Genomic DNA, 20,557 nt, shown 5'->3' on the forward strand with positions numbered 1-20,557 from the left:
AACATCTAAAACAATTGCAAAATCTTTAGGTGTTACAGGGACCTTGTAAAGTGATAAGAATTCTTTATAACTGAGTAAAAGACCCTCTGCATTTACCAGTTGGCTCACCAATAGGATATTATTTATGAACCAATATTCTAAAAACAGAGAGGTATTTTTATACAATATATCCCGATTATTCCATATATAATATCTGTGTGGAGAAAATTTGTGCTTATAAATTAAGGACCATGACAAGAAAACCTGCCGATGAAAAGCAGAAAGTTTCACTGGAACTTTGTCAATATTATAATTGCAAAACAACATGAAGTTAAGGCCACCAAAAGTAGAGAAGACATGATGAGGAATAAAATTCCAGATAGAAGTGTGTCTTCTTAGGAATTGTTTTATCCAATTGATCTTGAAAGTATTATTTAAAGTAGTAAAATCCAGAAAATTCAGTCCACCATTCTCATAAGTGTTCATTACAACAGTTTTCCTAATGTAATGGGTACGGTTTCTCCAAAGAAAGTTGAAAAGCATCTGGTCTATCTCCTTGCTTATTTTACGGTCAAGATATAAAGATAGAGCACCATATGTTAGTCTAGAGATACCTTCAGCCTTGGTTATTAGGACTCTACCTTTTAAAGATAAGTCCCTCTGTAGCCATTGATTTAGTTTCTTCTGGGTTTTTTTAATAAGAGGGTTAAAATTGAGTACGCCTCTAGACTTCTGATCCTTTGTAATGGTTATGCCTAAATATGTAAGTTCTTCTTTTACTGGAATACCATAATATGAAGGTGTCACACAATCTTTGACAGCCATGAGTTCACATTTCTTAATGTTAAGATATAGACCAGACGCTTTGGAAAAGGATTGTAATCACATTGATTGATATGGGAATTTGGTTAGCGTCTTTCAGAAAAAGTGTAGTATCGTCAGCCAGCTGGCTTATAATAATTTCTTTACCAGCTATGGAAATACCTTGTACAGGACTATTATTTAAAGAATTTGCAAGAAGTTGGGTGATTAATAAAAACAGGTACGGAGAGATAGGACAACCTTGCCTAATTCCTCTCTTTAACTCAAATCTAGGTGAGGTGCCATATTTCAATTTGATAGAGCTGTTACCATTTGCATAGAGAGTCTTAATAGCCTTACAGAAAAAATCCCCAAAGCCAAGTCTCTCAAGGGAGTGGAAGAGAAACTGATGCTCTACTGTGTCAAATGCTTTATAAAAATCTAAAAATAATATGAAGCTATCCTCAGTTATTAGGTCTGAGTAGTCAAGTATGTCTAATACTAGTCTGACATTGTTAGAAATATGTCTGTTCCTCATGAAGCCAGACTGTGTTTCATCAATGATTGCATCCAGGACTTCTTTAATTATTTTTGCAAGTAGTGAGGCTAATATCTTATAGTCATTATTAAGAAGACAAATTGGACGCCAGTTATCGATGAGCAGCACTTCTTTTTTAGGTTTAGGTATCAGTGTTATTAACCCCTGACTCATTGTAGGAGGGAGAACATTGTTTTTAATACTCTCTAAAAAGACTTCAAATAGGAAGGGAGCTACTTGTTCAGAAAATAATTTGTAAAATTCTGATGTAATTCCATCAACACCTGGTGATTTATTGTTCTTTAGATGTTTGATAGACTCTATAATCTCTTCAACTTTGATGGGTTCATCACACTGTTAAGATTCTATATCACTGATAGAGTGAACATTATTCAGTAAGTTAAAAAACATATCTATGGATTCCTGACAGTACGTAGAGCTATACAATTTTCTGTAAAAATTGCTGCAGTATTTAGCGATTAATTTTTGGTCATCTGTAATAACACCATCAATGTTTAACTTATGGATAGTGTTATTTTTAGAGTGAAATTTCTCAAGTCTAAAGAAATAGGATGAATTCTGTTCTCCCTCCTCAATCAATTTTTTTCCTAGATCTAATAAAGGCTCCTTCTGCTTTTAATTTATATATATTATCCAGTTTATTTTGTAACTCAATTAGTTCCATCTTCTCCTCCCCCAAGAGGTCAGCTGGGGACCTCTGAGAAAGGGAAGTTATCTTAATGATCACCTTTTCCTCCTCAGCTCTTCTGGTCTTAGCAAGATTACTACCATATTTTCTAAGATATTTGGACACCTCAAATTTAAAGAGCTCCCAGTAATGCAATGAGATTTTTCTTCACAAGCCCTTTCACAAAAGTGTGAGAGCAGATCTTTAACCTCAAATGTAACTATATCATTATTTAATAATGAGCTATTTAGCTTCCAGTAGGATGCTCTACCAAGGTTCGTATCAGGGGTAAATATTTTGATATCAATGTAAATAGCCTTACGGTCTGTGAGGGGAGTAGTACAAATATTTGTAGTAACACACTCACTATCAATACATTTGGATATAAGCCAAAAATCTATTATGGATTGTCTGGAGCCTGTTTTGTTACTCCAAGTGAATGATCTTTCGGCCGGAAACCTCTCTCTCCATATATCAGTAAGATCAAACTTTTCCATAAAAAGTATTAAACCCAAATTCAAATTGGTTGGCCTACCTGGGGGCCATCTATCAGTTGAATTATCTATTGTAATGTTAAAGTCCCCTCCTATCAATAATAACGAATTGGGAAATTTAGATAACCAATGAAGTATATGTTTCTCTATAGATTCAAGCAACTCATCATTCTCATGTTTGGTGTTGTTCCCGTAGAAGTTTACAGTAATGAGTGTAATGTCATTGTAACTGATCACAAGACAAATAAAGTGACCAAAGGGGTCACATTCCGAGTGTAGAATATTACCACCAACGGTATTTTTCATTGTAGTGACACCAGCAAAGTGTTCAGATCCATGGGAAAGCAAAATATCGTTGCCCCACTGTGACCTCCAGAAGCTGGCATCAGCCAAAATTGAGTGAGACTCTTGAAAAAAGCAAAAATCTGTTTGAAATTGTTTAGCAAATAAAAATAAAGCCTTGCGCTTCACACTGTTTCGTAAGCCCCTAGCATTAAGTGTCATGCAGGTGAAAGAGGACCCAAAAGCGACTTGGCGAAAACAGAGTCTTTAATCCAGTAAAGTAAATACAATTAAAAAAAACACAACTTTCACTCGAAATGACGAGGACAAACTGGAGACTCGATCTTGAACAGCAGGTGAACAGCAGGTTGCCTCGGGAAGGCACTTGAACCAGACAGACTCAGACACCTGCTCACCACGCAGCATCTGAGGAAAACACGACACGACAGGGCGATACACAAACACAGCACGGTGAATTCTAGACAAGGAACCGACAGGGCAGAAACGAATAACAAGGAGAGAAATAGGGACTCTAATCAGGGAAAAGGATCGGGAACAGGTGTGGGAAGACTAAATGATTGATTAGGGGAATAGGAACAGCTGGGAGCAGGAACGGAACGATAGAGAGAAGAGAGAGCGGGAGAGTGAGAGAGGGAGGGGGAGAGAGAGGGATAGAAAGAGGGAAAGAACCTAATAAGACCAGCAGAGGGAAACGAATAGAAGGAGAAGAACAGGGACAAGGCATGAATATCAATGACAAAACATGACAGTACCCCCCCACTCACCGAGCGCCTCCTGGCGCACTCGAGGAGGAATCCTGGCGGCAACGGAGGAAATCATCAATGAGTGAACGGTCCAGCACGTCCCGAGACAGAACCCAACTCCTCTCCTCAGGACCGTAACCCTCCCAATCCACTAAGTATTGGTGACCCCGTCCCCGAGAACGCATGTCCATGATCTTATGTACCTTGTAAATAGGTGCGCTCGACAAGGACGGGAGGGGGGAGGGAAGACGAACGGGAGTGCGAAGAAAGGGCTTGACACAGGAGACATGGAAGACAGGATGGACGCGACGAAGATGTCGCGGAAGAAAGTCGCACAGCGACAGGATTGACGACCTGGGAGACACGGAACGGACCAATGAACCGCGGAGTCAACTTACGAGAAGCTGTCGTAAGAGGAAGGTTGCGAGTGGAAAGCCACACTCTCTGGCCGCAACAATACCTTGGACTCTTAATCCTGCGTTTATTGGCGGCTCTCACAGTCTGTGCCCTGTAACGGCAAAGTGCAGACCTCACCCTCCTCCAGGTGCGCTCACAACGTTGGACAAACGCTTGAGCGGAGGGAACGCTGGACTCGGCAAGCTGGGATGAGAACAGAGGAGGCTGGTAACCCAGACTACTCTGAAACGGAGATAACCCGGTAGCAGACGAAGGAAGCGAATTGTGAGCGTATTCTGCCCAGGGGAGCTGTTCTGCCCAAGACGCAGGGTTTCTGAAAGAAAGGCTGCGTAGTATGCGACCAATCGTCTGATTGGCCCTCTCTGCTTGACCGTTAGACTGGGGATGAAACCCGGAAGAGAGACTGACGGACGCACCAATCAAACGACAGAACTCCCTCCAAAACTGTGACGTGAATTGCGGGCCTCTGTCTGAAACGGCGTCTAACGGGAGGCCATGAATTCTGAATACATTCTCGATAATGATTTGTGCCGTCTCCTTAGCGGAAGGAAGTTTAGCGAGGGGAATGAAATGTGCCGCCTTAGAGAACCTATCGACAACCGTAAGAATCACAGTCTTCCCCGCAGACAAAGGCAGACCGGTAATGAAGTCTAGGCGATGTGAGACCATGGTCGAGAAGGAATGGGAGCGGTCTGAGACGACCGGCAGGAGGAGAGTTACCCGACTTAGTCTGCGCGCAGTCCGAACAAGCAGCCACGAAACGGCGCGTGTCACGCTCCTGAGTCGGCCACCAAAAGCGCTGGCGAATAGACGCAAGAGTGCCTCGAACACCGGGATGACCAGCTAACTTGGCAGAGTGAGCCCACTGAAGAACAGCCAGACGAGTGGAAACAGGAACGAAAAGGAGGTTACTAGGACAAGCGCGGCGACGCAGTGTGCGTGAGTGCTTGCTTAACCTGTCTTTCAATTCCCCAGACTGTTAACCCGACAACACGCCCATAAGGAAGAATCCACTCGGGATCAGTAGAAGCCACAGAAGAACTAAACAGACGGGATAAGGCATCAGGCTTGGTGTTCTTGCTACCCGGACGGTAAGAAATCACAAACTCGAAATGAGCGAAAAACAACGCCCAACGAGCTTGACGGGCATTAAGTCGTTTGGCAGAACGGATGTACTCAAGGTTCTTATGGTCTGTCCAAACGACAAAAGGAACGGTCGCCCCCTCCAACCACTGTCGCCATTCGCCTAGGGCTAAGCGGATGGCGAGCAGTTCACGGTTACCCACATCATAGTTGCGCTCAGATGGCGACAGGCGATGAGAAAAATAAGCGCAAGGATGAACCTTATCGTCAGACTGGAAGCGCTGGGATAGAATGGCTCCCACGCCTACCTCTGAAGCGTCAACCTCGACAATGAATTGTCTAGTGACGTCAGGAGTAACGAGGATAGGAGCGGACGTAAAACGTTCTTTTAGAAGATCAAAAGCTCCCTGGGCGGAACCGGACCACTTAAAACACGTCTTGACAGAAGTAAGAGCTGTGAGAGGGGCAGCAACTTGACCGAAATTACGAATGAAACGCCGATAGAAATTAGCGAAACCTAAAAAGCGCTGCAACTCGACACGTGACCTTGGAACGGGCCAATCACTGACAGCTTGGACCTTAGCGGAATCCATCTGAATGCCTTCAGCGGAAATAACGGAACCGAGAAAAGTAACGGAGGAGACATGAAAAGAGCACTTCTCAGCCTTTACGTAGAGACAATTCTCTAAAAGGCGCTGTAGAACACGTCGAACGTGCTGAACATGAATCTCGAGTGACGGAGAAAAATCAGGATATCGTCAAGATAGACAAAAACAAAGATGTTCAGCATGTCTCTCAGAACATCATTAACTAATGCCTGAAAAACAGCTGGCGCATTGGCGAGACCGAACGGCAGAACCCGGTACTCAAAATGCCCTAACGGAGTGTTAAACGCCGTTTTCCACTCGTCCCCCTCTCTGATGCGCACGAGATGGTAAGCGTTACGAAGGTCCAACTTAGTAAAGCACCTGGCTCCCTGCAGAATCTCGAAGGCTGATGACATAAGGGGAAGCGGATAACGATTCTTAACCGTTATGTCATTCAGCCCTCGATAATCCACGCAGGGGCGCAGAGTACCGTCCTTCTTCTTAACAAAAAGAACCCCGCCCCGGCCGGAGAGGAAGAAGGCACTATGGTACCGGCGTCAAGAGACACAGACAAATAATCCTCGAGAGCCTTACGTTCGGGAGCCGACAGAGAGTATAGTCTACCCCGAGGAGGAGTGGTCCCCGGAAGGAGATCAATACTACAATCATACGACCGGTGAGGAGGAAGGGAGTTGGCTCGGGACCGACTGAAGACCGTGCGCAGATCATGATATTCCTCCGGCACTCCTGTCAAATCGCCAGGTTCCTCCTGAGAAGTAGGGACAGAAGAAACGGGAGGGATGGCAGACATTACACACTTCACATGACAAGAAACGTTCCAGGATAGGATAGAATTACTAGACCAATTAATAGAAGGATTATGACATACTAGCCAGGGATGACCCAAAACAACAGGTGTAAACGGTGAACGGAAAATCAAAAAGAAATAGTCTCACTGTGGTTACCAGATACTGTGAGGGTTAAAGGTAGTGTCTCAAATCTGATACTGGGAAGATGACTACCATCTAAGGCGAACATGGGCGTAGGCTTCTCTAACTCTCTGAAAGGAATGTCATGTTTCCGAACCCATGCTTCGTCCATGAAACAACCCTCAGCCCCAGAGTCTATCAAGGCACTACATGTAGCACCCGAACCGGTCCAGCGTAGATGGACCGACAAAGTAGTACAGGATTTTGATGGAGAGACTTGAGTAGTTGCGCTCACCTGTAGCCCTCCGCTTACAGATGAGCTCTGGCTTTTACTGGACATGAATTAACAAAATGTCCAGCAACTCCGCAATAGAGGCACAGGCGGTTGGTGATCCTCCGTTCCCTCTCCTTAGTCGAGATGCGAATCCCTCCCAGCTGCATGGGCTCAGTCTCTGAGCCAGAGGAGGGAGATGGTTGCGATGCGGAGCAGGGAAACACCGTTGATGCGAGCTCTCTTCCACGAGCCCGGTGACGAAGATCTACCCGTCGTTCTATGCGGATGGCGAGAGCAATCAAAGAGTCCACATCTGAAGGAACCTCCCGGGAGAGAATCTCATCCTTAACCACTGCGTGGAGTCCCTCCAGAAAACGAGCGAGCAGCGCCGGCTCGTTCCACTCACTAGAGGCAGCAAGAGTGCGAAACTCAATAGAATAATCCGTTATGGACCGTTCACCTTGGCATAAGGAAGCCAGGGCCCTAGAAGCCTCCCTACCAAAAACTGAACGGTCAAAAACCCGAATCATCTCCTCTTTAAAGTTCTGGAACTTGTTAGAGCAATCAGCCCTTGCCTCCCAGATAGCTGTGCCCCATTCTCGAGCCCGGCCAGTAAGGAGTGAAATGACGTAAGCAACCCGAGCTCTCTCTCTAGAGTATGTGTTGGGTTGGAGAGAGAACACAATCTCACACTGCGTGAGAAAGGAGCGGCACTCAGTGGGCTGCCCGGAGTAGCAAGGTGGGTTATTAACCCTAGGTTCTGGAGGCTCGGCAGGCCAGGAAGTAACAGGTGGCACGAGACGTAGACTCTGGAACTGTCCAGAGAGGTCGGAAACCTGAGCGGCCAGGTTCTCCACGGCATGGCGAGCAGCAGACAATTCCTGCTCGTGTCTGCCGAGCATGGCTCCTTGGATCTCGACGGCAGTGAAACGAGCGTCTGAAGTCGCTGGGTCCATTCCTTGGTCGGTTCCTTCTGTCATGCAGGTGAAAGAGGACCCAAAAGCGACTTGGCGAAAACAGAGTCTTTAATCCAGTAAAGTAAATACAATAAAAAAAAAAACACAACTTTCACTCGAAATGACGAGGACAAACTGGAGACTCGATCTTGAACAGCAGGTGAACAGCAGGTTGCCTCGGGAAGGCACTTGAACCAGACAGACTCAGACACCTGCTCACCACGCAGCATCTGAGGAAAACACGACACGACAGGGCGATACACAAACACAGCACGGTGAATTCTAGACAAGGAACCGACAGGGCAGAAACGAATAACAAGGAGAGAAATAGGGACTCTAATCAGGGAAAAGGATCGGGAACAGGTGTGGGAAGACTAAATGATTGATTAGGGGAATAGGAACAGCTGGGAGCAGGAACGGAACGATAGAGAGAAGAGAGAGCGGGAGAGTGAGAGAGGGAGGGGGAGAGAGAGGGATAGAAAGAGGGAAAGAACCTAATAAGACCAGCAGAGGGAAACGAATAGAAGGAGAAGAACAGGGACAAGGCATGAATATCAATGACAAAACATGACATTAAGAGATAATATAGACAAAGACAAAACAACAAAGATTATGTAAAAGTATAAACTGTAGTAGCATGAGTCAAAGACGTAGGAGCAGTGAACGTAAACGATAAGGAACTGAGATCTGCACCATTTAAGTCCATTTAAAGTGAAAATATCTTATTCTATAACCTTTGAAATTCAACTAAACTGGAAATTATGTTCAAGACCAAACCAAGGGTTCTTGTAGTAAGAGACTAAAACCCCTCTTTAGTGTAATCAGGAACTATTCTGAGAAATAAAACAACAAATAATAATTTAAATAAAAGGGTACCTACTATTTTAAGTACATATGAAAACTGATCATAAAATAATTGAATAACAAAATGTTTTACATATAAACGTTCCTAAGACCTTTTTTGGAAATAAGTATTAATAACTAAATAGAACAATAACCGTGTAAAGTCAGAGCAGACCTGTATGCCATTGAAAACAGTATCTTAGTTACTGTATACATAAAACATAAATTCAGCTTTCAATCTTCTTCGTAAGTTTGGAAACAAAATAGGACTTCTGGTCATACAAGAACAAACTAATTAATTGAAATACCTGAGTATTCCTGTAAAATAGTCACCTGATGCTTGTTAGGTAAACAACATAAAGAAAATGAGAATACCATGGCTGAAACCATCAACCTGTTCCTTCTAGTGAGATTTTAGGGAGGAATATGGATTTCTGAACCGTTGATGAAACCTCGTCCTCCGACGAATTAAGCAGCCTTCCCCTCACTTCGTGCTATCTTGATCGTTGGCCACAACTTGTTCCTTCTTTCTATGTCTTCCGGGCTGAGATGCTCGGCGAAACGCATACCATGGCTCTGAAGGAAGGCGTTCTTCCTAGCAGCTTTCCATACAGCATCCCTGTAGAATCTGGTAGTGAATAGGATGATGATACCCCTGGATCTTGAATCGTTTTGCTGTTGCTTCTTGCCGAGGCGATGTACAACGTCGATGGTATCACCAACTTTGTTCTTCTCTGCAGGCAAAACGTCTTGGCAGATACGGATAGCCTCTCCTCCCACATCTTCATTTTCCACCTCTGGCAAGCCGTAGAGTCTCAGGTTCCATTTTCTTGTGTATTGTTCCAGATCAGTGAGACGTCTATGGTAGACATTGTTATTCTTTTCCACCCTTTCCACATTTTTTTCAACTTTTGCCACTCTCTTTTTCACATCATTAATTTCACCACATGCAAACTCCACAGTCTTTTTCAAGCCTTCGATAACCATGGTGTTCGCGCCTACCATTTTCTCAATGGGGTCACACCTGGAGTTGATGAGTAAGGAGAGGGTAGCCACGATGTCAGAGTTCATGTTGGGTTTTTTGGAGGGTGGAGGTTTGAGTAACCGGTAAAGCGGGGAATTCGTCATCTTCAGCATTCGAAAGCATGATATTATCCATAGGCCAAGTGTAGTTATGGCAGTTGTCTATAAGCACGTTTCTCTCTTTTTTGATTAGCAATAGGACGGCTAACTTTTTCCTTTCTTTTTTTGTCACGACTTTGCATGGACATGCTGAAATAAATGATCCAATTATCATTCCAGTCACAGGAAAGGTCTTATATCTTGAACAAATAAAAATAATGACTAAACTTTTTTTGTTTTTTATTTTCACAATCTTTCTGAAGTTTGGTACGGAGCTCGGTAAAAAAGCATCTGTTCAAGCAGCCATCTTGGCACCTTCCTTGGCTCCTCTTCCTGTTCGGGCGGCGCTCGGCAGTCGTCGTCACCGGTCTACTAGCTGCCACCGATCCCTTTTCCCCTTTCTGTTGGTTTGTCTTATTGGTTTCACCTGTTTCGTGTTTAGGTTTTAATTGGGCTATTTAAGACGGTAATGCCTCCCTGCTCTTTGTGCGGGCTTATTTTTTACTCTGTTCATGTTTGTGTTTGTGCGATTTCCTTTGTTTTTCTCCGGACTGGTTGGGTCCTGGTTTTGGGCCTGTCTTATTATTGCGCCTTGTGTTTTGGCATGACCATTTTCCCAGCACCGGAATAAAACATTGTTCTTTACCCTCTGCTTCCTGCGCCTGACTCCATACCCACTACGCATAGATTGCATTACAATATAGGCCTACAAGAAGCGGGCATTTGAAATATCTCAACATATTCAAATATTCCACAGACCACACAAAAAAATATCATATTCAAGACAAATATGCTGCAGACTGGCAAGCATTCTTCCACAGACCGGCGCAGTTCCACGGACCAGGGATTGATAAAGGCTGGTATAGGCTATGGATAATTGTATTGAGACCACACTAGGCACACTTGATATTGCATGCCCAGCAGAGAATCAGGGATGAAGGGTATCATCAGGGACACAAGATACTATAATAAGCAACTAATTCTCAAAGACTGAACAATATGACATTTAATTGATTACTAATTACATGACCTCCCCTAGACTAAATTTAAAAAAAATACTAAACCCTCCCCCTGACTGAAATTGAAAAAGCATGACCCTCACCATTTTTCCTCCAGGTAACTATAGTGTAAAACTCGGCCTCTCCCTTAGCAGAGATGGGAGTCCACCATCGGGGTCTTGAAAGGCAGTAGGGCTGATTTGGTTAGATACATTTTAAAACTTGAGATGAAGATGAATGTATCTATGATCTTCAATGCGTTTGGGAGAGGTTGAAAATTCCCATATGTTCCAAGACAGACCAGAAATATGACCCATTTAAGTGTATCAAACGCTTTTTCTGCCTAAACGTTTTTTTTTTAACAAACCCGCTTTGGTCTGTGTGGACCAATTTGGGTATGGCTCAAGACAGAACGACAACATTTTGGAAAATCAAAGATAGGGGACGAGAGTGAGAACACTGAGTGGCATCCTTTCCTCTTTTTTAATAAAAGCAAAATATGTGCTGTATTCTCATCTCTCCCAAATAAACCTTTGTGAACGGCGGTTTTAATCATTTTGAGCAATAGCGGACCTAATTGATTCCAACATTTTAAATAGAGCTCAGGAGGAATACCGTCCCATCCAGATGATTTTCCTTTATTCATGCTATCCAATCCCATTTTGAGTTCATTAAGAGATGCAGTATTTGGGCTCCCAGCGAGATGATTTCCTCTCTTGAGAGAAGAGCTTTTAATTCTTAGTCTGGCTTGGTGTGCATTTACAATCAGAGGTGTAGAGTTCTTTATAGAAGTGGGAGAATCTTAGATGTGTTAATTTTTTTCTTTAATACGTTGTGAGGATTAAGATCGCCATTGACAATTGACCTAGTGCCAAGATGTCCAGATACAATGTGACAACCCTGATCAGGTCTGTGTTTGAGATTTCCTGACAATTTTGTGGCCTTGCCCAATCTAGAGTTGAGTGGATAAGTCTGACCACACCACTCGCGTCGCGGGATATCTTCAACCACCAACTTACCATCCTGAGACAAGGCCGAGTATAGCCCACAAAGATCTCCGGTACGACACAACCCAAGGGGGGGCACCAACCCAGACAGGAAGATCACGTCAATGACTCAACCCACTCAAATGACGCACCCCTCCTAGGGACGGCATGGAAGAACACCAGTAAGCCAGTGACTCAGCCCCTGTAATAGGGTAAGAGGCAGAGAATCCCAGTGGAGAGAGGGGAACCGGCCAGGCAGAGACAGCAAGGACCTAGTGAAGAGATGAGTCTTCAATAAAGACTTAAAGATTGAGACTGGGTCTGCGTCTCTCACATGGGTAGGCAGAACATTCCATAAAAATGGAGCTCTATAGGAGAAAGCCCTGCCTCCAGCTGTTCGTTTAGAAATTCTAGGGAAAGTTAGGAGGCCTGCGTCTTGTGACCGTAGCGTACGTGTAGGTATGTACGGGAGGACCAAATCGGAAAGATAGGTAGGAGCAAGCCCATGTAATGCTTTGTAGGTTAGCAGTAAAACCTTGAAATCAGCCCTTGCCTTAACAGGAAGCCAGTGTAAAGGCTAGCACTGGAGTAATATGATCAATTTTGGGGTTCTAGTCAAGTATACTCAAGTATCAAAAGTAAAAATAATTTCACATTACTTATATTAAGCAAACCAGACATCCCAATTTTGTTTGTATTTCTAAATGTACTGATAGCCAGGAACACACTCCAACACTCCTACATCATTGACAAACGAAGCATGTAGGGTTGACCAGGGATGTTCTCTTGATAAGTGTGTGAATTGGACCATTAATTTCCCAAAATGTAACGAGTACTTTAATCAGGAAAAATGTATGGAAAAAGTACATTATTTTCTTTTGGAATGTAGTGGAGTAAATGTTGTCAAAACTATAAATTATTAAGTACAGATATATATTTAAAATACTTAAGTAGTATATTAAAGTATTTTTTACATAAGTACTTTACACCACTGTTAAAGTTGACACACACACACACACACTCTTCAATTGCAGTTGATTGGTGCAAATTGTCTGGGAAGATAGCCAATGTTTCCACCATGTGGCTAAAGCAGGGAGGTGCAGGATACAGACTGTCATAGACACTCTTTTACACAAGTTTATTCAAGGAATATTTAATATACAATATACATGTCAATATATAGTCTCCCCCTTGGGCTGTTTACATCCTGGGTGGTCCAGCTAATCTCCAGCCCTCCATCTTGCCCACCTTAGTGAACATGGCCAGTGTCCCCAGCCCAATACATGCCGTCGTGCCTGTCATTGCACTGTGAGCTGTGTATCATAGAGAAAAAAAATACATGTTATTAGTGGAAAAGAAAGAGGATAATATCTGATGCCCCTCTGTATCTCAAGCAAACATCATCTGGCAATGAGAAGATGTTCACTGTCCTACAAAGTTCTTATAGCGCTTGATAGATGACAGCAATATGATGGTAACTATGTAGGATGTTAACAAGGGCAGAAGGGAAAATACCTCTTTTTATAATTAAACCCTGGAAGAAAATGCTTTGAAACAGAGGAGGTTCCACCCAAACTTATCCAATAAGAATGTTCATTTTATTTATCCGTTTCAAAATGTTTGTTCCCATTTGTTCCTACTGCATGTAACCCAAATCTTCAGCATACTATTTAATATAGACTACTCACTACGAGCTCCAAGAAAGACTCCTGATGCACAGCCTCCGAGGAAATAGTTCACCGGATCATCAGGAGCATCCCGGGCCTGTGCAGCTAGACAAGTGGTCATTCCAAAGATCGCCCCCAAGGCAGCTGTCATGAAAGGAAAGATAATTGGTTTTAAGGACTGGATTCAATCAGATCAAGCATTAGGCCTAACCAGCGATAGTTGACACTTGCATAACTGATGTAACTGCGTTGGAGCTGTCAAATCGGTGAGCAGCTGCACTTGATCATTTTCACAAAGCCACACCTGTCCCGTTCAGAACAAGAAAGTGTAGGCTATATAAATTGTAATGACTCTCAAATTGAAAATCATTAAATAATGAGGATTTCTATCAGCCTAATCGAGGTGTAAATTACATCTCACATTCCACTGTTCTAATGTGTAAACAAGGCTAATAGCAATGTTCGCTTTGGGTATAATGACAGGTGTCGCTTGTGGATTTGACAGCTCTAACACAATTACACTCTGACACTGCCAAAACAACCTCTATGTTGATGTTGGCTGAAGTGAATATGATTGAATAGAGCCCTAAATTAACACATACTGACATAAACCCACCTTAACTGTGTTTGTTTACAACTCCTTATGACAAACATCTGATCACCCCCCCCAAAAAAAAAATCTGATCACTATTGAAACACTAAGATCAAACAGACAATTTCACCATCACTCAAACGAGGCAACTGTAGAGACTCCGTGTTTATTAGGTACATTTCAGCATTGTGACCTGGGCCCATATCCACAAAGCTGAATGCTGATCTAGAATCAGTTTTGCATTTACCGGACAGACCCTAGATCAGCAGTCCAACAGATGCTTTGTGGATACGGCCCTTGGACTAAATCTTCTTGACAAATGTAGTGTACTGATCTGAGATAACATTCTAGCCTGAACACTGTTGGCTACTGGTCTAGGTGTATCTAGGTATTTAAGTGTAAGATTGGATACCTTCATGGCAGCAAGCCAGGTGATTATTATCAGTGTATGAGATTAGAGACATGCATACCCATGGTTACTGTGCCATTTGTGGCTCTCTGAACAGCTTGGATTGCGGAATCAGGCTGGAATGCCACAATGTGATAGGCTGAACCCACCAACCCTGTGTGTAAAAAAAGATATTTAAAAAATTGGCTGTTAGAGTACTGTGCATTGGGTTAACTAGCTAGCTACCTACTTGACAAGTCATTTTGTCTTTCAAAGTCACAAGAATGTTAGCTATGATTCGCTTGCTAGCTAACTGGTAAACATCATTCAAAATCCATAGTTTAATTTACTGCCTTAGCTGTACTGCCTGGCAGCAAATGCTGGCTAAACAACTAGCTAACCGAATAACGTTAGCTGACGTTACATTTGTTGAAAACAACACATTGCTTACTAGTACAGTAAGCTAGCACTAGTTAGTTAGAATGACAGTTAACTATGCTATGGCAAGTTAGCTCGGCAGCTAGCTAACGTTAACCTGTTATGGGGTCTAATGTTACTTTACCGTTCTTTACCTCCAGCTAGCTAATTTCAACAATGTATTTCTGTGTGTAAGATTTAGATACCTAGAGCTGTGCCCAATTTAGTGGTGATCCATGTTTTCTCGATACAATCTTTCCCCTCTTGCAGATCCCAATAACCCATTTTGGATTTCACATGAAGGACACAGACATTGAGGAAATATCGCGAGATGGGGGGGAAGAAGACGACACTTGAAATTTCGTAAAACTTTATTGATAAACATGTATTAGCTAAACAAACATCTTAAGAAAAGTATTCTGTTTACTTTTTTAAAGTTTAAAATACAATTACTGTTTAAATGTGTTATTAGCTACATATAAAACAACATAACACACTGACAACTTTTCTACATTGTATGTAAAGCTGTCAACACTACTGTTTCCGGGGCGGAGTTTAATCCACAGGTTACAAAGAGAATCAGTTTCAAAGTTCATTCAAGTTATCCAGCTTTTTTTAAATTTCAAAACAGTGCAAATAACGAACGAGTATATAGCTCGAGGCATGTTGTTCGTAATGAATCAATTAAATATCGATGCATTTCTTATGAGTTTTGGAGCTTAGAATCTCGTAGGATGACGTGTCGGTAGCAGTAGCTGGTTAGCATAACATAATCAATACTTTTTTTCTGGACACGGAACAATATTTTTTGGTTCAGTTGTTTAACGAGGAACAAACGCTGAAGAGGGTGCAGACATGGCAGGAAGAGTAAACACCAGCCCTCTGGTGAAATGCTTGTTCACGAGATTTCAAGTGATCATTCATTGCTCTCTTATTTGATCGTTAATCAATCTTCTACGGTGTGCTATTGTAACTTGACTTTAGGTCGTACCATATTCCTCATGTGACATGTCCTCGCCATCACCAGTCCAAATTCGCGAGGCGAACGCACACCTGGTAGCTGTGCACAGGCGGGTAGCAGAGCTGGAACAGTGGCTCGAGGCAGCAGAGAACACCGTGAGGGAGCAAGCAGAGAGTCTCATCAGGAAGGACGAGCAACTGAGGGCTGCTACCCAGGAGATCGCCGAGGCCAAGGATAAGTAAGTGATTGAGGTCTTGTCTCTTCGGGGCAATACCAAAGCTCCCGTTTAATATCCCCAACCATTGTTATTTAATATGTAAAAGGTTATCAATCAAAAAGGTTATCAATCATGTCTCATTTATTTTCTCTAGAGAGATTCACTACCTCCACGAGAAGCTGTGCAAGTCAGAAGAGACCATCCAGAGGTTTCAGAACTTGGTCAAGGAGAAGGATGCTATGATGGGACAGTTGCAACATCGCTGCCAGCTCCTGGACAACATCTGTAAGAGCAGGCCTTTACTAGACAGTATGCTGTCCCATATGGCTGAGGCAGAAAGACTTGGGCCAGTTGTGGGGATGGGTGAACCCACTGTCAATACGTCCCTCACAGACGGGGAGTCAAACTGCAGTCCCAACCGCATCTCTAACCACAAAGACTTCTCCCTCAGTGAGGATGACATGGATGACCAGCAGCTGGATGAGATAGTGTTTGGAACAACGGTATAGTAAAAGGCCCCTGAGAAGCGTTACATAGGTTAGAGGTGAAAAGGTTCTAGAAGTGGATAGTACTTGAAGTAGAGGCATGAGTCATTTCAAAACATCATGCATGTTATTTTTTTCATGTTCAAGTAGTTCTGTATGTTAAGCAGATGACTTACAACTTAACATCTTACATGAATGTGGGGGAACTGCTTGACACGTTATGAAGCCTTTGATGTAACCAAATGGAAACTAATCTGCCTTGATTCCATGTCTTAACCAGACGTGAAATGTATAGACATCTGGTTATCGTCTGTTACTGTTTTAACTGCTATATTTTTATAAGGTAATATCAAATATTTGGAAATAGTGTAAACAGGACCTCTATGGTCAGTGTTCAGCTGGTCAAAGTTCAGAAAGTACATCTGCAAGGCTAGGTTCCAATCCATCCCATGCTTTGTATATGTAGTGTATACTTTTTAATCTTTTTTTTTGTGACAATTCAGTTAAGTGTTTTTTCAGGGATTGTAGTTACTCCCTTGTAAACATGACACATTTAATGGTGAATATAAGACATACAGTAGCCACGTACTGGCATCAATATTTGCTTCAGTGAAGCAAGTCTATGCAACATTAGCTGCTACATAGATGTCACATTCCAGTAGGGTCAGAATCAAAGTGGTTATTTTTTTCATAATGGAAGGAAAGTTCCTATGATGGCCTTCAATGTTATTATAGGTGGTGGTAGGAAGGTGGATGGTTGTCAAACTGTTGCTGAAAAACAGCAAGTATGTGAGCAAGGGTAAATTGACAAATACATCCCAAGATTTAGACTCATTGGTTGAAAGGTGGTAAGCGTGAGCCCATAGGTTAAAATGGCAAGCGTGAGGAATGTGCATTGTGCCACGCTTATAGGCTAAGGTAAATAGGTGAATGGCATTCCGCACTTGGCTAATGGGAAGAGATGAAAAAAGATGCTATGCTGTTTTTCTATTCTACAGGCATAGAATACAAAGTGAATTGTTTAAACAAGCATTCAGATCAGCCTTCCTGATTGAACTTTGTATTAAATCTACAAATGTAGTTTGACATCACAGCCATGCCTTGTACTTTTTATATTGTATGGTTTTGCTTAATCATTGTAGAAGCAATATAGTGTTGGCTTAAATCATCAGGTGGCTAAAAGTTTCTGCTTTTTCTTTCAGTACAACTGCATGATTGTGCTGCTTAAACTGTTCCGTTTGTGATCACTGTACCTTTAGCATGGGGACAGTTGCATATTGCCTCTGAACTGTAAAATGTGTGTTGAGCACTCTGTTCATGTTTATGGTCATAGTCAAAGAAATGAGAATAGGTATTTCTGTTCAATGAGGAATGCTTTAACAGGGCAGTCTGTTACATGAATAAATTATTCATACACCATTTACTTGGAAAAATAACTTGGCAGTGTGAGAGAACAAAAAAACAATACTATCTTTTTAGAACATACCCCACTAGAAGACATGCAGGCACAGGGAATGGTGCTTGACAGACTATGGTGGCCATTGCCCCCGTGGGACTTGACTCGTTGAGAACATTATCCTGGTGGTGACTCATACATTAGAAGTTAACCGTATATGCGTGTGTCTTTAGCAGTTGAGGCAGGAATGAAACCATGTTTCACCCCAGAATAGTAATGTACTGAGATATCATTGCATAGTCAATAGTTTTAGTCCATACTGGGCATAAAGGGAAATAACATAAGAACTGTTGAAAGTACATCGTAATCTTTATTAATCAATACAAAATAACATTTTCATAAGTTTGACCAACGTGACAACCCCCCCCCCATTTCATTTAGATAAACATTGAGACAATCAAAAGTAATTGTGGGCACTATATGGTGGTTACATTAAGATCAAATCATTCCTTGCTTTGGGCAGAGGTAATTTTGGCCAGGCTTTATCATTGCTGCACTACCAGCTTCCCCCTGCCAATGCAGTTGTAGAAGCCTTTAGTGCCATCAGGGCCAAGCGGCTGGCGCAGCACATCCACCGCGCCCAGTGGCCTCTTGGGCAGGCCAGGCGAGAGGGGCCCACCTTTGTCAGGAAAAAATGTCTGGGCGGCAGTCTTCCGACGCTGGACCCAGGGGCTCCCCACAAAGCCCAAACTTTCCTGGGAATAGTCCCCGGAGCACTTGCTCCTGCTACCAAAGCTTCCATTGCCACTGGATACAGGGCTGCTGCTGATCTCTGGAGCGGCCAGCGGGGACGGAGTGTGGCCACTGGGGAACAGCTTGCGGGGCAGGAGGGGGCTCCCCACAGGGCTACAAACTGGGTTCTTGTAGGGGTCTGAGCGGAAGGAGGACACTCGGGGGATGGCCAGGGGGCTGCCGTACAGAGCCTGAGGTCGTGTGACCCTGCGGTTGGGCCTGGGCGAGGCAGGGGCGAAGTCAGACTCAGATGAGCTGTAGAGGGCAGAGTCCTCCAAGGAGTAGCCCAGGTAGCGTCTGCCCTTGCGGTTGGGCTTCCTCAAGCACACACTCTCGATACCGTCCTCAGACTCTTCCTCTGTGCGGTCCTGGCTGCCCCTTGGCTTCCTGGTGCCCCTGCTGCCTAGTAGTGCCACACGTACAGCCCTGTTCCCCTGTAGCTGCTCCTCAGCCTGCAGGGCCTCATAGGCCCGCCGTGCCCCCTCCAGGTACTCATACTCCACCACGGCACACACCTTACGCCCCAGCTCCATGTGTTTCTTTGCATACCTCTTGAGCTCGGCAGGGATCTCCTTCCCTGGGCGCAGGATGCGGAGGGACGTGATGGTGCCGTAGCAGCCAAATAGTCTCATGGCTGTCTCCATCAGGCTCTGCTGCTCCACCCCCGGGGCTACGCTCTCCTCATCGTTGTCCTCTCCTCCCAGGAGGTTCCAGGCCAGCAGCAGCTTGCTGGTGGGGACACACAGTAGCCAGTCGGGCACTGGGTCCCTCCGTCGCACCTTGGTTCCCTCCTCGTTGACTTCCAGCTGCTGCGTGGTGCGAGCCGCAGCCAGAGTGGTTCGCCAGTCACGTGTGAGCTCCCTGATCTATGACACAGAATGTTTAGGTTAGTCATTTTCAAAGGTTATCAAAAAAAAGGTTATCAAAAGACATGTCAGTGCAGGCCAAAGCAATCTATAAATCCTACCTTTTTGAATGAAGTTAGTAACTTCACACTGACGTAGCCCTTCTTGTTCCTCTGAACATGTTTCAGTAAAAAGGCATCTTCAGACAGGCTCTCATTGGTAAGATAGTTTTCTAGCCGAGCTGCAATTTTCTGTTTCAGGTCTGCAACAGGGGTACACCAGCCTTCATCCTGAATACAATCCTCTTCTTCAAACACATCAGTCAACTCGGTGGAACTTCTGCAGAACCATTGATATCAACATTCAAAAGTTGATAAACATTTAGTGTTTTTTGACATTGAATACACCTCAATTGAGGTGAATGCACATGCTCCACTCGAACATTACAGCCTATATTTCTGATCATGTTTTTGTAATGACCAATCTGGTCCCTGTAAGTCTGAACAATTCATTTTAAAACATGACACATTTAAATTGATTATCAGATATTACAGTAATCATCTGTAACATGGGCTCTTACCCATCCAAACTATCATATGTTCTATCCTCTGTGTATGACTCAAGTCGCTTTGAATCTGGGGACAGCTGATACATTTGCAAGCCACATCGGAAGACGTCTGCAGTTGGTGAAGACATGTTGTGAGACTGAAACGAATTTTTATATCGATAAACTCAGATGATTTGTAGCCTACATGTATGTGTGTTGAGCATGTTTGTAGTTTACTTTATATTGTAACCATTACCTGAAGTTACAAAGCAAAAGTATTCACTTTAAATTACCCTACCTGATATCCTCTTTGCCCGACGTTTCCCCGGTCTCCACCGCACATGTTGACATGGAATATTTTTAGAAATTCTAATTTCTAGTGTCCCTTACGTCACAATTGAGAGAACTTGACCATTGGATAATGACATGTTTGATGTATGCAATCAAGGAAAATCAGGTGTTTACATTTGGTATTCTACACTCCCATTGATTATACCGTTGTGTGAGCA

At 43.3% G+C, this 20,557-nt stretch overlaps 3 protein-coding genes across 4 annotated transcripts; 1 reads left to right on the top strand and 2 right to left on the bottom strand.

The window, feature by feature from the left end:
* Positions 1–12,864: 12,864 nt before the first annotated feature.
* LOC123991678 (NADH dehydrogenase [ubiquinone] 1 alpha subcomplex subunit 11-like) lies at positions 12,865–15,162 on the bottom strand. Its single transcript, XM_046293329.1, has 4 exons — positions 15,012–15,162; positions 14,471–14,563; positions 13,430–13,552; positions 12,865–13,054 (listed from the first exon to the last, which is right to left on the bottom strand). The coding sequence occupies exons 1-4, from the start codon at positions 15,088–15,090 to the stop codon at positions 12,942–12,944; spliced, it is 408 nt and encodes a 135-aa protein (XP_046149285.1). The 5' UTR covers positions 15,091–15,162; the 3' UTR covers positions 12,865–12,941.
* Positions 15,163–15,358: 196 nt separating this feature from the next.
* LOC123998981 (vimentin-type intermediate filament-associated coiled-coil protein-like) lies at positions 15,359–17,639 on the top strand. Its single transcript, XM_046304289.1, has 3 exons — positions 15,359–15,690; positions 15,790–16,004; positions 16,138–17,639. The coding sequence occupies exons 1-3, from the start codon at positions 15,661–15,663 to the stop codon at positions 16,490–16,492; spliced, it is 600 nt and encodes a 199-aa protein (XP_046160245.1). The 5' UTR covers positions 15,359–15,660; the 3' UTR covers positions 16,493–17,639.
* Positions 17,640–17,879: 240 nt separating this feature from the next.
* Positions 17,880–20,497, bottom strand: larp6b (La ribonucleoprotein 6, translational regulator b). 2 transcript variants are annotated; one of them, XM_046304267.1, is made up of 4 exons: positions 20,347–20,497; positions 20,082–20,206; positions 19,624–19,840; positions 17,880–19,522 (listed from the first exon to the last, which is right to left on the bottom strand). In XM_046304267.1, exons 1-4 carry the CDS (start codon positions 20,389–20,391, stop codon positions 18,410–18,412), a joined length of 1,500 nt encoding a protein of 499 aa, XP_046160223.1. In that variant the 5' UTR covers positions 20,392–20,497; the 3' UTR covers positions 17,880–18,409. The 2 variants fall into 2 exon arrangements, with proteins under 2 accessions (XP_046160223.1, XP_046160231.1); XM_046304275.1 differs by having other exon boundaries at positions 20,082–20,178; positions 20,347–20,394.
* Between the last annotated feature and the right edge of the window lie 60 nt (positions 20,498–20,557).

This window comes from Oncorhynchus gorbuscha, linkage group LG02 (genome assembly GCF_021184085.1).
Source record: "Oncorhynchus gorbuscha isolate QuinsamMale2020 ecotype Even-year linkage group LG02, OgorEven_v1.0, whole genome shotgun sequence".
NCBI lineage: Eukaryota > Metazoa > Chordata > Actinopteri > Salmoniformes > Salmonidae > Oncorhynchus > Oncorhynchus gorbuscha.